The sequence below is a fragment of the Mercenaria mercenaria genome, chromosome 14 (assembly GCF_021730395.1).
Source record: "Mercenaria mercenaria strain notata chromosome 14, MADL_Memer_1, whole genome shotgun sequence".
In the NCBI taxonomy this organism is placed as follows: domain Eukaryota; kingdom Metazoa; phylum Mollusca; class Bivalvia; order Venerida; family Veneridae; genus Mercenaria; species Mercenaria mercenaria.
Window position 1 is genome coordinate 55726890 of NC_069374.1, and position 23273 is coordinate 55750162.

The following is a 23273-nucleotide window of genomic DNA, read 5'->3' on the forward strand; positions in this document are numbered from 1 at the left end:
AGACTCCAGGTGCTCCTCCGTGCATTTTTTCATCACGAGCAAGCACCTGGGTAGAACCACCGACCTTCCGTAAGCCAGCTGGATGGCTTCCTCACATGAAGAATTCAAAGCCCCGAGTGAGGCTGGAACCCACATTGATGAGGGGCAAGTGATTTGAAGTCGGCGACCTTAACCACTCGGCCACGGAGGCCCCTTAGATAGATTTAACCTTTAGCCCACTAAATTTTTTAAATGGACTGGTCCATCATTCAATTTGGGCAGTACCATTTATTATTTGAAGGGGTGTTCACTGAAAATTTACTGTCTGAATAGCGAACAGTGCAGACCATGATCAGACTGCATGGATGTGCAGGCTGATCTTCAGGTCTGCACTGTTCGCTTTCAGCCATAGAATTTTAGCAGGCTAAGGGTTAATAAGTTTTATAGGTATATTCTTGACTCTCTACAAATGCAGTGAAACTTGTCTGTAAAGACCATACTTGGATAATGGTAAAAGTGATCTTATTAGGCTGAAACTGCACTATATGTTACAGTGTAAACAGGAAAAGGAAATGCAGTGCAGGTCTGAGTTAGTTGTGGTCTTTATTACAGGTTTGACAGTACAAAGTCAATTTAGAAAACTAGCTGACTTGCTGTTTAAGGCAAGTGGCTGTTGAATACAGGTGGCTGCAGAGGCAGGTTCAACTGTATATCTGTGCCACTGTTGGAATACACTTCTTTGGTTTTTGTTGCTCAGAAATGTCCAAGTTGCTCAATCAATGGTTGTGAGTGTGATGCCCAATTAAAGCCAGTATTCAGCTTCCATATAGAACATCAACACTAACTGGTTTTTCGAAAGAGCTAGACTTGAAAAGAATACTTTAGGCTTCTTTACAATTGAGCTGCTTCAGGTTTTAAAGTAGGAACTTTAGACAGTGACTGTCCCATCGACTCCGAGGTTAACTCTGTTAAATTTACCAAAATATTTTGGAACATTTGCTGCCTGGTGGAAAAGGTTTCTGAATCTCTTGCTGTCATCAATTTGTGTTTTAATCCCACCTTGGGATTTAGAAATCTTTTACATGAAGAAGCCATGCAGATGACTTACAGAAAAAAGCAGGTTCTATCCATCCCCATCTGTGCCCAGAGGGCACCAGGGGTTCTTCCTCCATCACACAATGTGAAAAGTTGCTATACATGTATAACCTAAAAATTGCATCATTGTGACTGAAGACCACCACCAATAGCGTAAACTGTATATAATTATATCATTCACACCTTGTATCCATTGCTTATTATTTCCAGTCTGTGGACGTGATGAGAAGTGTGTGTCTTCTCCATCATTGAAAACCTGAAAAGTTGCTATTTGACCAGAAAATTGTGTCAGTATTACTTAAAAAACCCAATGATAACAACAACAAATATCTTTTTTTTTATTTTCAGTGTAAGAAAGTGTTGGTAAGTTGGTGTCTCCTTCATCATGAAAACCTGAAAAGTTGCCATTCAACCAGAAAATTGTGTCTGTGTTACTTAAAACCCAATTTTAACAACAACAAATATGTTTTGTATTTTCAGTGTGTGAAAGTGTTGATAAGTAACGGTTGTAGTACAGAGATTACAGATAACAACGGACTTACAGCTGCCGAACTAGCCCGTAAATGTTTCAACGACAAATGTGCAAATTTGATTGAAACTTTCCAACCCCAAAGTCAGGTAACACTTGCCTTCACCACTTTTTTGTATTTATTTGATTTGTCTCCCTTTAATTCCCGTTTTATCATATTTTATTGTGGTGTCATTGTCATAGAAGTTTATGAAATAATTTAACAAATAGATAACTTTTGAACTTTATCACAACAAAAGGTACCATATGGCAAACATTAATCTTGGTTGAGACTTCACAGTTTTAGCAAACTTTGGCAATTTTTGTGAATTCTTTATCGCTTCTTTTTAAAAAAAATATCTTTCACTGATATTCCTGCTTCTATTAATCACACTACACTTATAAAGTCCAAATATCTACAGTAAAATAATGTTTTAAAGGTTTTAGATAGTAAACAAAATCATGAATAAGAATTGTAGTTAAACAATGATAATGACTTGACATCATTTTGCCATATGGGGCCTCCGTGGCCGAGTGGTTAGAGTCGTTGACTTCAAACCATTTGCCCCTCATCGATGTGGGTTCGAAACCTCATTTGGGGCGTAGAATTCTTCACGTGAGGAAGCCATCCAGCTGGCTTACGGAAGGTCGGTGGTTCTACCCAGGTGCCCGCTCATGATGAAATAGTGCACGGAGGGGCACCTGGGGTCTTTCTCCACCATTAAAGCTGGAAAGTCGCCATATGACCTAAAATTGTGTCGGTGCGACGTTAAACCCAACAAAATAAATAAATAAATAAATCATTTTGCCATATGGTAGCTTTTGCTGTGATGTAGGTCACTGATACCTGAATTAAAATATCAGCCATGTAAATTTTATAACTCGAAAAAAAAATTAGTGAGAACATTATTTTTAGTGGTGTCTGGTTTTAAATCCCAAAGGTAAAGAGTGTTTTTGCACCATGAAACTGCACAAATTGCTTTTTATATGCTTCTAGTATTGCACATTATGAAGCCAAATAGATGCCAAATTTTGATTTAAATCGAAGCTTATAGGCTTTTTTACACATAAGCATAATTTCATAATTCTGATTTTGTGATTCTGGTTGAAAACCTTTCAAAATTATTTGATGTTTTTTGGATTCAAGACTTCAACATAGACTATAGCTTTATTAATCTTTATACATAAAGGTACAACCAATATCAGATTATGTACCATTTATTTTCATCTTGCAGAGTGCTCCAGAGTGGTGCATCATTTTCGATGTGTACTATTTTGGTATCACCCCTTTCAAAATGGCCCTTATGGCCTATGATATTAATAAATTGTAAACTTTAGCCTGCTGGCAGCAGTTGATTTTGCCTTTAAAACCAGTGCAGACCAAGATTAATGTCTGTGCAGGCTGACCATGATCTGCACTGTTTGCTGTTCATTTAGTAAATTTTCAGTGAACACAACTTTGAAGAAGAAGTAGTACTGCCCAAATTGAATGACGGACTAGTCCATTTTAGAAATTTAGCATGGTAAGGAAAAAGGCCCGGGACCACATGTTCAATTAATAAATTAATTGATTTTTTAACATTTACCCTGCTAATTTTCTAAAATGGACTGGTCCATCATTCAGTTTGGGCAGTACCATTTATTATTTGAAGGAGACTGTTCAATAGAACTTACTGACTGAATAGCAAACAGTGAAGACCATGATCAGACTGCACTGAGGTGCAGGCTGATCTTGGTCTGCACTGGTTACAGGGGCAGAATCATTTGCGGCCAGTAAAGAAATAAACATATAGTTATGTCCAGTTATGGTCAAAAAGGTCATTTAAATTCGATATTACCAAATAAGTACATCTCAAATGATGCGTCACTATTCATTACCATTTAATTAAGTAGATTTTAACTTATTTTATCATAATACAACATAGTATAACTTCCATACTGACACACAGTTCGTTTTAAGTGACGCATAAATATTAAACTTTGTATTTTGTTCATACCCAGTTGCCAGATGTAAGACATTTTTCATTAAACTACAAACCCAAGTTTGGTCCCTGACAGAAAAAATGACCCTTATTAGATTTAACAAAAATAGGTCTTTTCTAAAACCTTTTATTCTCTACCCATCCTACTTGAGAGGAAGTTTCAGATACTCTCATTAAAAACACTGTGTTTGTTGAAGTTACTGCAATTTCAGAACATCAAGCAGCATGCAATATTTTTAGATAGAATGACTTCTATACATAACCAAAATACAAAAGATGGCGCTAATCTGAGTAGAATAAACTAAATGCTACAGTAAAAGCAGAAATTGTAGCAAGGGTTTAATTTTCGCTATATTCACGAGGACCTACATCTCGCGAAAATTAATCCTCGCATAAATATTACTATTAGTATATTTCAAATTAAAGTATGACACCATTTTAACAATTTGGCAGATATTAAACCAAACATACTCAAAATTTCAAATTTGCGAAATTTTGATTCAGTGAAAATAATATGTTCTTTTACAGTAATTATGTCTCCCCCCAGTTGGGGAAGACATACTGTTTTTGCCCTGTCAGTCCGTCCGTCCATACATCACACTTCATTTCCAATCAATAACTGGAGAACCATTTGACCTAGAACCTTCAAACTTCATAGGGTGGTAGGGCTGCTGTAGTAGATGACCCCTGTTGTTTTTGGGTCACTCTATTAAAGGTCAAGGTCACAGGGGCCTGATCATTAAAAACCATTTCCGATATATAACTTGAGAACCACTTGATCCAAAGTATTGAAACTTCATAGGATGATTGGTCATGCAAAGTAGTTGGCGCCTATTGATTTTGGGGTCACTCTTTTAAACATGGAACATGGAAAACGGTTTCTGGTCAGTAACTTGAGAACCACTTGACCCAGAATGTTGAAACTTCAAAGGATGATTGGTCATGCAGAGTAGATGACCACAATTGATTTTGGTGTCACTCTGTTCAAGGTCAAGGTCACAGGGCCCTGAACATGGAAAACCGTTTCAAATCAATAACTTGAGAACCACTTGATCCAGAATGTTAAAATTTCATAGGATGATTGGTCATGCAGAGTTGATGATTCCTATCGATTCTGGGGTCACTCTATTAAAGGTCAAGGTCACAGAGGCCCCTATTTACTTCTTGCCTATACATCTATGCACTGGAGGACTATGCGCTTTTTTACAAAAGCTTCTAGTTGAATCTAGGCCATATTAGCCTCCTTTCAGGAGAGGTCCATGAGCTCTTCAGAATATCTAAATTGAGTTATTGGCATGTCACTGTTAACATTGAAGTAATGAGGAAGATGCAATTATTTCAGAAAGGAGAATTTGAATAACAGGATACATTGTTCATTTAAGGAGTGTATACATTAGTCTTAAAAGTTGTTCTGTGGATCTGTTTGTAGCTTTAATGACTTTGACATTATTACTTTGACCTACTTGTATCATCTGTAACCAAAGGTCAAAGTCATTCAGGAGAAAAATCTCAAAAGATTTTAGAACATTGTGCTCATAAAAAATGTTTTATTTCTTATGCCCCCATAGGGAAGGCATAATTATAATCCCACTGTGTGTTAATTCATCATAGTAAATTTGTGTAATGTTAATGTTAGACTGACAGGATGGGTCAGCCAACCACATGGAGGTGGTGCATTTGAACCTTAATTTCAGAAGGCCCAAATATTGATTTTCCCAGGATGTGTTCAAGATTTTTTGAGACAGTTAAGCTAAAATATAATAAAATGTCATGGAAAACAAAAACAAAGCAGAAGAAAGTTCAAGTAAAAATTATTTGAGTATTTTTTAACCTTAACCTTTAGCCTGCTGGTAGCAAGCATTTCTGCCTTTGCGACCAGTGCAGAAAATGATCAGCCTGCACACTGTTCACTTTTCAAGCAGTAAATTTTCACTGAAAACCCCTTCGAATAATAAATTGTACTGGCCAAATTGAATGAAAGACCAGTCCATTTTAGAAATACAGAATGGTAAAGGTAAATGTCAGTATGGAAGTTAAAACCATGAATAATAATTAAGTAGATGTTGCATAATTCACGAGTGTGTCTCCTTTCACAGTTACCCAATAGCTGACGGCGGAGGTAAAACCAATGTATTCATGCATGTATTTAATATGGGTACGGGGTAAATAATAACACATACTGCACTGTGTAGACAAGACACATCGACATATGTGTACAAATTTGTGTATAATGTGTAATTACAGTACTCTTCATATGCATGTGAAATTGAAATTTTACTAGACATATCCAGATAATGAAGGATGGGACAAAGCAATAATGAATACAGTAAAATGGGTGAACATGCAAGAAATTTTAAAAACGTGGCATAAAATCAAAATCATTTTATAGTTATACGCTAGTTGCACTACATGTAGCCAAGGAAAGAAAGTGAAGGATTATTGAAGGTGATAAAATGTCGAGTATTTTAAGCCAGAATGTTCTTAGAATTTATTAAGCATAACATTAAAGAAATATTGGCATGTGCAAAAGATGGGAGGACATTAAAAGTTTAGTGATACAAAGAAGTACTGTATATCAAAATAAGGCTAAGGTCTGAGTGGAGATTCAGAGCAATTACTATCAGATGACAAGAAAATAAGAAATTGGATAAATTATGGCACAGATTTTGACTGTCCTGCTCCTGGACAACAGGGTAGTACTGGTACCCAATCTGAAAACACCTGGCCGAAGTTTCAATCAGCATTATATAATTGACATAGTCAAACAGTTATCTTCACCTTGGCGCAAAAAGTGGAAAGTGTATTGAAATAATGAAACACTTGACAAACTATTTAACTTTTAGTGTGATAAGAACATTTAGAAAAATTGTAATGGTTGTGTTAAGTTAAGCTTCTGTTTTAACTCAGCTGAGTGGAAACATGCCCATCACTAGCAGTAAGCGTTAAAGGTCCATGATGACTCTCTTGTTTATAATTCTGTTAAGTTTTGCTATTTTACGGTTATGTTAAGTTTTGTAAGTGAAACCAAAGTAAGTCTTCAGGTGAACTACAATGAAGATTAGATATAAAGACATTGATTGCATGTGTGAATGGAAATATTTATTTTATTTTATTATTTTTAAATTTGATATGTTTTGCTGTTGCTTAACATTTTGCAGTTATTATGTTCTAATCTATGACTGTATGCAAAGAGTGATTTATTTTTTTAATCATTTAAATGCTGTTGTCCTTTTCAACTGTAGGAATTACTGAGTTGCATTAGCATGTCAGTCTATGCAAGCATGTTCTTTACCTTAAGCGTGTAGGTTGTGACTGAGCATTCAAGAAATATTTTCTTGACACAAAAGATTAACACTAAAATTTTTGTATGATTTTGGATGAAAAAAGGGTTGAGTTATAAACCTTTGAAACATTTTGCTCTGTTTTATTGTAAATTGTTGAAAAATTCAGTTAAACTTTTTTTTAACTCAAAATGTATGATGTTTTCTGTTTTTTCTAGGAAAAAAAATAGCTCAGACAATTTTTGCGTCTACAGACATATAGAATGAAGCTTATTAAGACAAAATTTTGCATAACAGAATTTTTCATAGTCTTAGATTTTTCATATGAAAATCACGTTAAACTGATCATGCTATTTTTTTTTTATTAATAGATCTACATGATATGTCAGCCAAATATTTTACTTCAGATTTTCTGAATAAAAGCAGATAATATACAAATTCTACAAAATGATTTTTCATTTTCTTCTTTTCCATCGTTCAGTCATACTTATACAGCCACATGCTGCCTACATAACAAATCGTAAAATGATTACTTACGTTTTATATGATGCTATTATGGGAAAAATATAGATGTCGTATCCAGACAACACCTTAAATTACTTACCGCTAATTGTCTCTTGTTTTGTAATATGCTCCTGTCATGAGATCAATTAATTGACAGGTTTACATGTCAAGTCATAAAGTATCTATATAATTATATTAGTAGCTATAATGTATATGTGTATACATACTAGTAAGTTATGGACTGGCAATATTTCCATGTTAGTTCAGGTTGTAGACAGGAAATAAGGACTTTAATATACTGTTGGTAAGAACTTACACACTAAATTAAATTTAAATCATAAAAAAGTTGATCACAATACTGTCGTAACTTCTTCTTTATTTTATAGGAGTTATGGCAGTATCGCGCTCAACTCCCACAAAGTTTGAATTGTGAATCTGTTAATTATCCTACATTTTGGGTACAGTAACAAATTACAAAGTAGTCATTATTATTAGCTCATCTGATTTTTTGAAAAAAAATGATGAGTTATTGTCATCACTTGAGCGGTTGTCGGCGTCGGCGTCGGCGTCGGCGTCGGCGTCGGCGTCTGCGTCGGCGTTGCCTGGTTAAGTTTTATGTTTAGGTCAGCTTTTGTCCTAAACTATCAAAGCTATTGCTTTGAAACTTGGAATACTTGTTCACCATCATAAGCTGACCCTGTATAGCAAGAAACATAACTCCATCTTGCTTTTTGCAAGATTTATGGCCCCTTTTGTACTTAGAAAATATCAGATTTCTTGGTTAAGTTTTATGTTTAGGTCAACTTTTCTCCTAAACTATCAAAGCTATTGCTTTGAAACTTGGAATACTTGTTCACCATCATAAGCAGACCCTGTACGTCAAGAATCATAACTCCATCTTGCTTTTTGCAAGATTTATTGCCCCTTTTGGACTTAGAAAATCAGTTTCTTGGTTAAGTTTTATGTTTAGGTCAGCTTTTATCCTAAACTATCAAAGCTATTGCTTTAAAACTTGCAACACTTGTTTACCATCATAAGTTGACCCTGTATAGCAAGAAACATAACTCCGTCCTGCTTTTTGCAAGATTTATGGCCCCTTTTGGACTTAGAAAATATCAGATTTCTTGGTTAAGTTTTATGTTTAGGTCAACTTTTTCTCTTAAACTATCTAAGCTATTGCTTTGAAACTTGCAACACTTGTTCACCATCATAAGCTGACCCTGTATAGCAAGAAACATAACTCCGTCCTGCTTTTTGCAAGATTTATGGCCCCTTTTTGACTTAGAAAATATCAGATTTCTTGGTTAAGTTTTATGTTTAGGTCAACTTTTTCTCTTAAACTATCAAAGCTATTGCTTTGAAACTTGCAACACTTGTTCACCATCATAAGCTGACCCTGTACAGCAAGCAACATAACTCCATCCTGCTTTTTGCAATAATTATTGCCCCTTTTGGACTTAGAAAATCATTTTCTTGGTTGAGTATTATGTTTAAGTCAACTTTTCTCATAAACTATTAAAGCTATTGCTTTAAAACTTGCAACAGTTTTTCACCATCATAAGTGGACACTGTACATCAAGAAACATAACTCTATCCTGCTTTTTGCAAGAATGATGGCCCTTTTTAGACTTAGAAAATCATGGGTAGGACAATATTTCTATTACACAAAAAAAATCAGATGAGCGTCAGCACCCGCAAGGCGGTGCTCTTGTTAATTTTTACACTTAATAATAGTCACGTTTATTACTTAATTATTAATTAAGTTTTGAAAAATCATAATTTTTTTCTGCTTGAAAATTAAATGTAATAATATGCAGCCATTTTTTTTGCACAAAAATTAAATGTAATTTTATGCATTGCCAACCATTTTTAATCAGCTTTTGATTTTATAGTAGTGATACAGATGTTAATATTTTCATTTGATTGGGATTTTATTCAAAAATAACTTAAGGCACATATTTTTGTGCACGGGGTAATTTTGAAACAATCAGAAAGCCAGTCTGGTTAGCTTAATGAGGACAGAACACAGTCAAGACTTTTAGTCAGGAGGTGGCAAGACTTTGTTTGATTCCTTAGTGGTTACACAATGCTCTTGATCATGCCCGTATAACAGTATACACTTATTAAATAGATTGCCAGTCAATAATTGTAAGCCATTCAATAAGTATTCAGAAATTAACTTTCACAGATTTTGTTTTTTCATCAGCAAACATGTTTCAAACAGTTAATGCGGGTGGGGAATTTAATGCGGGTAGAGAATTTTAGCGGGTGGAGAAAATTGGAAAAACTTGGTAATGGAGTACTGTATTAATGGGCAGGTTGTAACATTATCTGCAAGCAAATATTGATGAGAAACAATCAAAAAATAGACAGACAAATTGAGTTGATTCCTTAGGATATGCTGATATTGTACTTTCAGTTGCAAGCATATACATGCATATTTACATTTTGTAGAATTCTGTACAGTTCTAAATTAGATTTAATAAAAAATATTTTCTCAAACGTTCTATCGTCTACTACATAACAAATTTCTAAGAGTCCTAGTTCTGTCTTGTTAGTCCATCTGTAGCTGTTAGCAGTGACAACTTCTATGTTTAGAAAAAATATCTGATCATGACCTGCACTGTCGGCCATTCAGTCAGTATCCTTTTTGGTATGCACCCCTTGTAACAGTTAATGGTACTGTCCAGATTGATAGATGGACAAGTTCATTAAAGAAATTAGCAGGGTAAGGGTTAATATTCATTATGAACTACTTTTTGCGGATTTCGTGGTTCACAAAATTAAATACCATTCCCATTCAGTTTATTTTCAAAAGTTAAAATAAGGGCATTCATATTCCAGTGAAATAGACGTTTTAGCTAGAACCACAGTTTCATGCCCACAAAATTAAATGATTTTACAGTATTTAATAGAATGAAGCACAGTTAAGGAACACAGGCACTACATAGAAAGGGTTTGGGTATTAGGGAGAGGGAATATACTGGGGAGAGGTAGGGGGTGGGGGACGGGGAGTTGTATACAGTATATCGTTATAATGTAGATAAAATTTGCTAGAATTTTACCTCTTTGGAGCTTCCTTAGTAGATGGAGTGCCAGATTACAAACCCCTGATTCTTGTAAAAATGCTAAATGTTCCTAGTTGTCCAGAGGTATCTAATTGGCAATCAGAGGCTGTTCCATGTGGAAAAGTTGTCAGATACTTACGAGGAACTGATTAACGCTTTATAACATTTTTGAAAAAACAATTTTTGCTTTACATGATCACTAACACAATATATTTTTAAATATCTTAATACTTTCACATTTTCTAAGACCATGGTGTAGGTTCACAATTGTTAAAAAAGTTATATGTAAGTATGTATCATATCAACGTTGTGAACACTTGGTATGTTTGAGGATAAAATTCCAAGAAAGAAAAACGTATGTTTTCAGGTAAGTTGTAACTATGTAATATATTACATAATGGTTAATAAGAATAGTATAATGCTAGATAAAAAAAGCCATTTCTGTCTAATATGCCATTATCTGACATTTTATAATACTACAGTGTATGTTCATTCCCAAATTAGAAGGAAGTTTACGATTAGATGGATAAGCAATGTAATTTATTTTTCTTAAAAATATGGATTCAGAGATAGAGGACAACACAACAACACAAAACTAGAGCAAAAATTGTAAGATCAGTTTAAAATAAACAGAGTTTGGGTGTCAATTTTCTGTTAGATGGCTGAATGATGCAAACAATATGTAACCACACAGAAATAGCTGATTATCATTATGGGTCCACTACCTTTAATGTTCACCTCGAATGTAACCATGCTTGTTCATATTTAATTTTTCCGAAAAATTATAGTATATCTGTTGCTTTTTTTCCCATTCTTCTTTATTCTCCCTTATATGTTAAATAGTCATAAATTTAGAGAGATTTAGAGATGTTAAAATGTTTATCAGTATCCAACTGCTTCTGCTAGAAATTAAATACTTTATGCAAATTAGTGATCACTTTAAGTTGTTTAGTAAATGCCCATTTTGCTGGTCTTTTTTGCAGTGGTAACAGTGAATATTTGAGATAGTATAGTTACTATATAGATAGCTGGTGTTGTTATAGAAATTAAAGGGGATAGAGAAAGTTGAGCATTTTAAAATCTGCGTCTCAGTTTTAGAGTATAATGTAATGTGCATATATTTGAAATTAATTACAGTTTGTGTGAAACTATTACAGTTTGTGATTGATGAAGACGTGGCATACTTACATTCTGTGCAGAGTCCAAGACCTGCCCCACAACCGGGACATTCTGTCGTAACCAATGGTTACACTTCAAATTACCCATTATACACTACTCATGTTCAGCCAGAACCTCTTCATAATGGTTTTACTGTAAATGGTACTCAGGGGCAAGCCGTTAAGGTCACTGTGCATTCTGGGATAGGTAACCAGCGCAAGCCAACAGGGAGGCAGAGCCCAGTACGTGCTAGATCCCCGGTCGGCTATCAACTACAACAACAACCAGTGATTAATGGTACATTTCTAACAGGTAATAGAATTTTTTTTGGTAAGAAATTGATAGTATAAAGTTTGTGGAAGTTGTGAAGGGAGTTCAGTTTTTGGAATCGAGCTGTTTTTGAATTTCATTTTGAGATATTATTTTATAATAAATACATTTATTCAAATTCGTGAAATTATAAAACTGGTGAAATTAGTTTATAGGTGTTCATGTAAAAGAATGACAAGGCGATAGATTTGTGTCTACAGTATATTGCACATGTACATTTCCATTCACTTCTTTGTTTTACATGTTTAGAATGATAATAAAAGACTGCCCACCTGCTATTAGTAAAAAGAAGATAAGTTATGGGAATTATTAACTTATTTGGAATGAGAAACTCATTGCTGATCTTTCTATTGTAGCAGTTATCTTCTTTGGCCATAAACAGGTGCACTGATAAAATATTGAAATTGTCTGCAGTTCTGTCTAAACTAATTTGGTTATTACAAATAACTGAGAAAACAAATTACTTTCTTTCCTTATTTTGTGAAATTGAAAACTGAATAGAGAAGAATGTGGAAGTCTAACAGAGGTATAGTAGATTTGATTTTTGATGTTGAAACTTTTAGAAGTACAACATTAAATCTGAATTGCACAATGAAACTAATGCCTTCTGTAAAACATACTTAAAGTTCCTGGAAGTATAGTTTGAATATAAGCAAAATACTATAGCAGATCATAATTTTTTTTTTTTTTTCAAATTGTCAAAATTTTGCTGATGATAATGGACATAGGAGCTGAGTGAAAAATCCCAATTCTCAGCACTCTATCAAAATTCAGTGCAGACAAAACAGTTCAAGAACTTGCAGGAGGAAACTGGGCCTGCATGACATTATGATAAACTGAGTTTGGAGACCAGTCACAACTTTCCAGCTTCTGATTGGTTGATCCTGAGCACAGACTTGAAACTGACCAATGGTAAACCTGCACTCATAGACTGGTCTCCATACTCAAGTTTTATATTCCTTATGAAGTCTCATGCTGTAATATTTAAGTAAAACATTACTTGCCTAGTAAATTATTGTTCTTTTAGCTTTTTCTTAGAACTACAGGCATTACCAGAGCTTGAAAATGTTCATCTACATCTTAATTTCAGATGGGGTCTAGTGATTTAGTAAAATTGTATTTAGGGAAGTTCTTCCAGAAAAAAAACCATGACTCCCTAAAACTTGTAAGTCTTGTAATTTTTTTAAAAGGATGCTTGCATTATATTTCTGAACAAATTTGTATAATGCCTTTGCTTTTATAGTTACCTATAATGAAAGAATTAAACCTCCTGTTAGAACTATATTGAAGCTACTGGGCCACCATTTTGGTGAACTTTTTCAACATGTTCATTCCCCCCCAACTTTAGCATTGAACGTATATATGACACTGAAAAATGATAAAATGAGTGAAAATAAATGTAAGATATTGGTAAAAATGCAAGAAGAATGTAAATTTCCTGCATTATTTCAAAAGCGTTATTATTTGATATTTTTTAACTCACTCAAGCTGTTGTGTAATATTCATCCACCGTTGGAGTCATTAAACACTCCAATGACAGTTCTTGACAGATTTAAATGTTTTTTGTACACAGGTGTAACATCATAAAATACAGGTCAAGTTTGATTTAAATTGCACCTTCTTGTGGCCACGTCTTTCTTATGGTTGCCATTCTTCTGTGACAAGACCGTATTGTGGGGGTATTCATCACTCGTGTGACAGTTCTAGTTGAACTTGGATAATATACTTGCAATCAATGGAATCCATTACTGGACTAATTATGTTACGGAGGAAAATGAAGGATTGGGATGTTTTTATTCTTAAATGAAACCTTTTGATGCCTTCATAGAATATCTTATGCAGCTGTATTGAATAAAAGCTTTTATGCCGAGTTTGTTTTAGGAAAATGAGGACATAATTATTGAAGAGCTGAGCATTTCTCTGAAGTAACACATGATTTTACAGTTACATTTTGATATGAGGTGTGTCTATACAAAGTATTGTGTGTTTTATTTTTGAGCTGGCGTGGTGGAGTTAATCTCTGACTTATGCAAATAATGGTAATCTCAAAAAAAAAAACGAGCGAAATAGGTAGAGCAATATAATTGTTTAATTCCGTATTCTTTTGGTAAACAACGATTAAAATTCAACACTACATTGGTTTCAATAAATGTAAGGTAGATGGCCAGTGAATAAGAAATTAGTAGCCGGATATACTCCTGCACAATAATGCAGAGGGCCGTCACGAAATCCAGCCCTGCCAGGTAGATTAAAACGCACAATAATAAACAAAAGGATTTAAAGTGGCTGGTTTTCTTGTGACACCATATATTCTAGCATAAAACTGCTGTTATTGTCACTTTTCGGTGGTGTTTGAACAGGAGAGAAAATGTGTTTTAACAGAAAGATTCTCATGCTCACGTGCTGTTGCAACACCTTTTTATATATGCGCATTTCATGGCAAAGTGTAAACGCATTACAGCCCTAAAACAGATAATTCAAAAGAAAATTACGTCAGCATGAAAAAACAACACAGACTTAATTTACCATGCATTTTTATGGAAATTTAATGATGTTGAGGGACACTATATTTATTGACCTGGTTTTTAGAGTTATTAGATTGGGGTATGTCGTTGGTCGGGCGGGCGGGCAGATGGGCGGCGGCGTCAAACTGGTGTTTCCGGTCAGTAACTTTTGTTTCGGTAAAGATATTTGAATAAAACTTGGTATGTATGTAGCTTATATCATGACAAAGGCTGGGATTGATTTTGGGGTTTCTGGGGTCAAGGTCAAGGTCACTGTTACTTAAAATAGAAAAAGGGTTTCCGGTCAATAACTTAACTTAGGAATGAGCTATCATGATGAAACTTGGTGTATAGAAAACTTATATAAAGTTGTAGCTTGGGATTGGTTTTGGGGTTTCTGGGATCAAGGTCAAGGTCATTGTTACAAAAATAGGGTTAGGGTTAGGTTAGGGTTAGGGTTGTGCTTTAAAGTGGTGCACTGTGATTCAGTATACTTTTTTATTCTTATGAAAAGTGTTGAAAACCTGATTTCGTGGCATTGCCGCGTTTCTTGTCATACATTTTATGCTAGAATAGCATTAGCACATGTTCTTTTTGTCTTACAACATCTTCAGAATCCTTCGGTGAATCGTTGGTACCAATCCCTCAGGATTCAACAGATGTTATAACACGAAAAAACATGAGTTATCCCTACATTGCCATATAATGTCATTAAACACCTGGACATTTTGTAAGTAAAGTGTTTAGAAAATGCCTTCCTTTCTTATGAAACAGCATTTTGAAAGCATGACATTTAGAAATATGTGTGATCAGTTTTCAACTGTTTCTGAGATGTTCCATTAGTTCAAAATTGCTGCAAGTAAATGTGGTCAGTTTTGAATGTTGTAAGAATGTTTTGCATTTGTTGAAGTAAGAAAAAGATATGAGTGTTTAATTCGTCATTCCCCAATGCACATATAAAGATGATGACCTTATATTGCTTCCCTTTTTTGAACACATCAGTTGTTTTTCATGATAGTTGTATTGTTTTCAGATGGTAGAGGTGAGACAGAAGACACTGGTTCAGTTTCTGCTCGTGCCGACTCAGACGAATTTCCAGTTGGAATTCCAAGAAATTTCTCTCAGGACTGGTCTGTGGACTCAAAACTAAACAGAGGAAATAACAGTCAGTCTGGTTCTAGTTCCTCTCTTAGTTCATTATCTCATCTGGATGATGCTATAGCAGTAGCAACACAGGAAGTTGAGAAAGACAAAATTACCCAGAATGCATCTATATACAGGAAGTCAGAAAAACAAGTTCTTTTGCCAGCACACCATGGAAACATCCTCTTAGAAGAAAATCCATATGCATCAGTAGCTAGTGTAAGCAAACAGACACAAAACAAAACTGAATTTGCTTTATTGGGACAGAGAGAATCAAAAAGTGTAACATTTCAAACAAAAACAAGTTATATTAAAACTGATACAAAAATGGATGAGTCGGTCAAGGGTGTGAATGAACAAAATGAAAGAGACAATTTATCTGTTATAAAGCCCTTAACAGGAAATACTGCTGTTACGGCAGAAAAAATAAACAGCAATGGTTACCACCATGACATTTCAGAAGACAGCAAGGTTGGAAATGGTGTTCATGAGAAAAGCGGGTCTGTACTAATTACTCAACATGTAACCAATATCTATACACACACTGCACCCCAGAATGCTAGAAGTCATGTGACTAACTTAGAAATGTTCAGGGATAACACGCATGCTATGGTGAATGGGAACCCCACACTTCTTGCAACTGGTGATGTTTATCATGCAGATATATCATCTGCTGCACCACAGAGTATCCCCTCTGCTCCACCTCCCCCTGTTATTTCATCAGTACCTGTGTCTAAACCAAAGGAAAACTTAATCTCAAAGCCTATGGAAGATGATTTTATAAAGCCTACCCACAATGCACCTAAAATTCTTGGTTATGGGAATCAGACCACATCAGTACCTGCACCCCATACTGCACCTGTAATTCCTCAGCAACCCCCTCCCCCACCACCTGCGCCCACCATTACCCATGTAAATAGTAATCAAGAACGTAGTGCTCCGCTTTCTCCACCACCTGAACCACAGCTTGGATCAGGGAACCAGCCAGCTTTTGTACCAGCACCACCACCGCCACCACCACCACCTGCAGTAGGGAGTCAGTCTGTTGTTCGTAATTCTGTGTCAGAAGCAGTCAAAAGAAAGTCTGCCTCATTACCTGCTAGGTTAGTTAATCAAGAAAGGTGACGGGTTTTTGTTGTATTATTGTTATTTGAGAAGTTGATATTCTAAACTTGAATACGTAGTAAGAGGGATCGTGAATTCATTCTTTTTAGCTCGCCAGGTTGGGCTATTAGTATAGGCAGATGGACTGGCATCCCTCTTCTGTGGTCCTGGCATCAACTTTATAACAAAACATCTCTTAAAGGTGATTACTGTAGATACCCATGTATGAATCACAGTTATTTAACTCCCGGGACCACCCCAGAATCGTGTGTGTATATAATACACAGGTATAGACGATTTTCCAACTTCAAGTTTGTTTACGATTTTTGCCATCTTGGTAAAGCACTAACTGTCTGCACTAAAATCTAAGTTACTTTCTGTAAAAGATCAAGTGGTTTATTTTTCTTTCAAACAAAATTAATTTCATATAGATTTAAAAGTATTTTGATGAAAGAAATATTTAAAAAATAACAAATATTATGATACTGATTAAAGATCGAGTATTATTTTTAACCAAGATCAAACTGTGAACAACAAAATTGACACGAGGTGACACTCTATTTGCCGATAATTACTGGCCATTTGATCATAACAAAAAGACTATCACACCTGTTGTTATCGGTTTGAATTGAGAAGCTCATGTTTGAAAGATACCATCTGAAATATTGAAAAATTGCGTTCTATTTTTTTCAAAAATATTTAATTAAAAAAAAGAAACAACAATATAATGATTTTTTATTATTTTATTTTTGAAAAACAAAAAATGTTTGTAAACCACTTTCATTTTCCACCCATTTCCCAAAATTGAAAAAAAATTTTTTTCCCCCAGGATTTGCGCTAAAATAGGGGTGGGGTGGGGGTGGGGGGTTTGCGCATTATACAGGGTGCCTTTTAATTATGGGATCTATTTTTAAAAATTTTGACTATTTTAAAAATTTACATTTTTTTTCCCTTTTCCCCCCCTGCTTCATATCTCTTAACCATGGAATGATTTTGAAATGACTTTTTTTAAAATGTTTGTCTAAGCCTAAAAGGTGTGTGGCGCCTGTGACCTTGTTCTGTCAGGTCAAGGTCACAATTTGATATTTGCCTTTTGTCATGTCCAGTCCATATCTTTTGAGCACATGGAACATTTTCAAGTGTCATACTTTTTGCTTAAATTCACACCTATATTTCTGACTATTTTGGCAGAAACTGTGCATTTTTGGGGCTGCCCGGGGATTTTGTCAAAATAGTACACCCTTTTGTTTTTTGGGTGTACAGGGTTTTTTCCCATATAATATTTTTATAGTTATATTTGTTTGAGCTGTCTGGTGAGCAATTTAGGTCCTTCATGACCCTCTTGTTGCTCCCATTGTACTAATTACCATAAAACTTCTGCATGCGCAGTAACAGTGTAATTCATCTGAAAAAGGAAAGCTTATTGCATTATTATGTATTAATGTAAAAGTTTATTTGGATTTATCCCACATCATTTTGAAGTATCTAAAAAATTTTCTTAAATTAAAATTATTGTTTTAAAGCTACCATTTACCAAAAAAAAAGTTATAGGAGTTGTTTTACATTTTAAATAATCAGTAGAATATTTACAGTCAACATCCATTTCACCTTTGAACTCTTTGGAAACTGCATTAAAACTCCTTAAAAAATATTTCAAATGTTTTTCTAAATTCCTTTGAACGCAAAACTGCATGCGATCCCATAAAATTATTGAACCAAAAAGGAAAATTTCGAGGTCCTTTTTAAGTTCCCCACATAGTCTTCTTATCAGCATAACTGATGGAACTAATTTTTTATTGTAAAAATGCATGTTTACGCAAGGCCTTCCATCTCGAATACTTTTTACTCCCCTTTATTTTTCATACCTAGATGGAAATCACTTACTGTGATTCCATATCTGTAGGCATCCCAAATTTGGGATTTATGTTTGGGAGGAGGTTTTTGGTTTTTGGGCAGAAAAAAAAATAATTTCAAAATGTTATAACTTACAAGGAAATTTTAAAACTTGGGAAAATTTACAAGATTACACCTCAAAAATTTAAGCTTTTTAAACATTGTTAAGTTCTTAAAAATACATACAGTTTTTTCTTTGGGTATAAATGCAACAGGAATTAACAACATTTTTATGCTTATTTTGAACTTCTTTTTTTCATCTTTTGTAGGTAGGTTTCCAAAAATGTTTGGACCTAAAAAATAGATCCTGCAATTTTTGGGCCTAATTGTTTTTTTGAATTACAAGTTCTGCACCCAAAATTATAAAAAAAACTTGAATTGGGGACCATCGAAAAGCAGCATTGATTTGTTGTTGCTTAGCACGTTTTTTAAATAGCCAATGTAAGTCTTTATTCTGAGTGGTCTTCAAATCATCCCATAAGAAAAAACATGATGGCAAAATCTTATACAACACCAAAAAGAAAAATTCAAGGACAGGATGTACACACTTGAGACATTTTAATTATTTGAAAGCTTTAAGCTGAAAACCTAACATTGCTGTTTTTCTTTCATTTAATTTTATATTTCTTTTTATGCAGTCTTTGTAGAATATTTTTTTTAAATTTTGATAAAGAGGAAAATTTTAAAAGCAACAGTCTGTTTTTTCCCCGAGTAAGACATTTAGATTACAGAGAAAGCAGAAACTACAAGTTTGAAGTATTTAAAAAGCTTTTGTTTTCAGACAAAGTTGAAATAACAAGGTTCTGCATTTAATAGGGTTGCTGCTTGGCACCTCACTAGGGAGCTTTATTAGTCTTAGTCTTAAACAGAAAAGAAAAAGATACGACAATGGCACTGGAATTGTAAAAAGATGTAGTTATTTGAAAGTCCTATTTCTATTTCAGTTGTGGCCATTTTGGGTGCAGTGACATCACCATTCTTTCTTTATGGACATGCATACTATATGTTTTAAAGTAATGTAGAAAAAAATTGGACAAAATATGTTAACCTTAGTTCAAATGTAAAAGTATATACCTTGACTTAATATGTGGCATTTAAAGTAATTTTGACTTAAAACCATATTTGGTAATGACATTCAGAAAAATTGTACACACAAAGTTCCAATGGGTTCTTTTTTGTGCTAGTATTTTCAAATGTCTGTGTCTTTCTTTTTTTAGTTGTTTCCACAAGGGACTTTGGGCATTTTCTCCCTTTCTACCATTTAATAATAGGTCTTTCATTTTGGGTTACTCTGTTTTTATCGCTATTTATTTGTAACATATGATTAAAAGAACTAGTAAATGGGCATCATGACTGTTATTTAAAAAAGCCTTCAAAATACATATTTATAAACACTTTAAATGCTAATTTTGACATTTCCGCATTTAATTTAACAAAAAGCAAGATATCTCAACCTTAGAAATGAGATATTCATAGGCAAAACAGCGATAAAGTCAAAGGTTCCCAAAGATGGGGGCCTCTTACAATTTTATTATTTTGGACGTATCCAATAAAGGGGGAAAAATTTTAAAAATCACCAAGTCCCTCTTCCCTATTTTAAACGTTTTGAAAATTTAATTGAAAAAATTTTTTCATTGTATTCAGAAAAGGCTGCTGTCCAAATAATTACATTAGTCATTATTAAGAAAGCACTACTTTTGATATTGCACAGACGTAAACAGCCTGTCAGAAAAAGGGGGGTAAAACAGAAACAATGGGTTCTGCAATTCTTTAGCTTTGTTAAATTCAATATGAAAAAAAAATTTATTATCCCTGCCAAGGACAGTAAAATTTTATTTTGATGTTCCATCCCCCCATCCATCAGGGACCCCTCATACAAAGTGGAACCTGTGAAAATTTTTAAAGTAAAAAGCTTTTTTTCATGAAACTTGGTAAAGGAAAAAGGGCAATATGGAGAATATGTATGTCCATTTCTTTTTTGCTATAACAGGGGGTTTGCTGTTACAAAAAGGGAAAAAAAATATGACAAAAATATGGTTCTACAATAATGTAAAAGTAAAAGAGTTTTTTTAAAAACATTTAAATGATAGAAGGAATTGTGAATATGCTCACAATTTTAAAATTTGTTTTTGTTGTCGTATGCCCAAACCTCAGTCACGAAAGATGGGTCCTGTTAAAGTCTAAAAATTTGTTTAAGGAAAAGTTTTTTTACATGAACTGATTTATGATGGTGGGTTACTTGAAGATATTTATCAGTCCTTTCAGTTTATTTCCCATTATAAAAGTTATTTGTGATTTTGATGGCCCTTGCCCATTTTGTGGGTTTTATTGCGGACGTAGTTGCTGTAAGGTAGTTTTTCATGAAATTGTTCTCGGGGAAAAAAGTAAAATATTGCATGTTTATTGCAGAAAAACCAAAAACTAAAAAAAAAAAAAAAAAAAAAAAAAAATAAATTTAAAGAAAAGATTTTTGTTATGCAGCATAATTATATTGGTATTGAAATATTAACTTTAGACCTTTAAAAATTGTAATTGACATCTGTTACATGCTAGTATGTTTTTTTTACTCGTTTTTTATTGATTGTTTTTAGACAGGTGGATTTCTTTGAATCGGTTAGGTCAATTTTTAATTGAGCGTGCATGAGAAACCAATTTGTGGGTTTGGCCCAAGGGATAGGTGCCATCTGCGCAGTTGGCAGGCCCTCTGTTGTTTCAAGCCTTTGGGAAATTTGGAGAAAATGTTAGGAACGCTGGCCCGCCAGACTGCGCGGATGCGCAGGTGGTCGGATCCATGTGGTCGAAAACCCCCTATTTTGGGTTTTCCCCTGGGGGCTAAATTATTTTTTTGTAATCTATAAAAACTAAGTAAAATTTCCCTTTTAAATTTTGTCTTGGTTATTGTTTCAAAGTGACTAATCCCGTACAGGAAAATAGAAGAAGTTGTTAGTTTTGAAAAATTTAAAAGCAGTCAACATTAAAATTTCCAAATACTGTGAAGCTTTGATTTGGGGAATAATTTTGTGCTTTGACAAAAAAAGAAATCTTGTTGGGATTTAAAAATTTAGAGATGAATTAATAAAAATTTCTTGTTTTTGCAATTTAATTTTAGTTAAAGCCAACAAATCCCGAGTATCCACAAAATGTTATGTTGTAAGTACATTTTTCGCCCTGTTCCCCTTTTTTTTTTGTGTTATTGATATATTTATGGTAAGCGATGTTAATCTTTATTTCAAGATGAAAAACTCGGGTGATATATTCCAAGGAGTAGATTGTTTGGGGGTGGTTTGTGTTTTATTTTTAACCCGTTGGGTATTTATGCGGAATGAGAAATCCCGCGTGCACCCTGATGCCAAGTGAAAGCTATTGAGGCAGTTTTCTAGTGTTTATAGTGAACTGAAGCGGCACAAAAGGATGGGTGTAAAATTAAAAAGTCTGGCCGGTGCCAAAACCCTGACGCCCAAAAGACCTTATTGGCGAGTTGTTGCTAAGACAATAGTGCTAATGGGTCAAAGGGAGTTTTCAGTAAAGTTTTGTTTCTTTGGAATTTGTTCAATATAAAATCTTTAAACAAAAAAATGACTTGGTGGGTACCAATTGCCTTTTTGGGAGAAGCCCTTTTTAAAAATAATAATCAATTTTTGGATTTAAATTTATTTTGCTGTAAAATGTTTTCCCAAAGTGAGAAAAACAAATTCTGTAATAATAATTGGTATCAAGTTTTTTTATTCTGAATTCATTTTAAATATCTCTATTTTGAGCAAGTGCTTGCTAAGTAGCTCTTAGGTATAGTGAAACACAGCTTGTAATGCATAAACTTTATAATAAAGTAGGAAGCAGATTTTATGGTGCTTTAAGATGTAAGATGTTAAAGATACCCAGTATATGATTTAGAACAATCTTAACTTTTTATAAACTTCTAGGATTCAAAGGTAGAGCTGACTGGCGAGTGGGACCCTAAAAATTTTGTTGATAAAGTACCAAACAAAGAGAGTCTCCCTGCATGGAAGGTCCAACTTCAGGCTAGACAGATTGCAGAGAAAACTATGAAAGAAACTCTAGAACATAGAAAGGTTAGCAGTAGACAAGTGTATGTTGATATTTGATAGGGAAATCATTTATACAAAACAAACATTTTGAATCTTGAAGGCTTTAGTTCTCATCCTGGCATTGTTGTCTGTGATGCTTCCAGGTTTTATGGCACGCCACGATCCCCATCTTCACTATACCTTGAGATAATTTAATTTGTGGAGTCGAAATTTGGTGATATTACCGAGATATCTATTTGTTGGGGCTGTGAATACATAGCTTTTAACTTTTGAGTGTATAGAATGAATGGGAATTTTATAATCTTGTTGGGATTTAATTTCATAGATAAACAACAAATCCACAAATATTAGTGCACCAAGAATATTTATGATTTCACGTAACTTTTAACTCCTATTACTATCCCCAGTCACATGGGGATTGGATTTGGTAGGAGACAGACATCAATTTTTTCATCAGACTAGACTTTATCTGAAATAGTAAATTATCTGATGGCATTTGCTGTAATGTGTACTTCTCAATAAGCTAACATTTCCGATTTCTCCACTATACTGTCCTTTCGATAAGGAACTGTGATAATTTTTAATGTTTTAAAGTCTGTCTGACAGATTTTAGGACTTAAGAGCAGATGCTGATTCATTAAGAATGTAATGTGTGGTTATCTCCCTTTATTAGTGAGG

The 23273-nt window shown here is 34.1% G+C and overlaps 1 protein-coding gene across 1 annotated transcript in view; it reads left to right on the forward strand.

Moving 5' to 3' along the window:
* The window catches only part of LOC123527043 (espin-like), a 52178-nt gene that overhangs the window by 23776 nt on the left and 5129 nt on the right, over nucleotides 1–23273 (forward strand). The window contains exons 6-10 of the mRNA XM_053522641.1: nucleotides 1555–1692; nucleotides 11575–11887; nucleotides 15443–16673; nucleotides 21141–21162; nucleotides 22470–22619. Coding sequence (XP_053378616.1) covers nucleotides 1555–1692; nucleotides 11575–11887; nucleotides 15443–16673; nucleotides 21141–21162; nucleotides 22470–22619 — 1854 coding nt within the window. The remainder of the gene's footprint in view (nucleotides 1–1554; nucleotides 1693–11574; nucleotides 11888–15442; nucleotides 16674–21140; nucleotides 21163–22469; nucleotides 22620–23273) is intronic.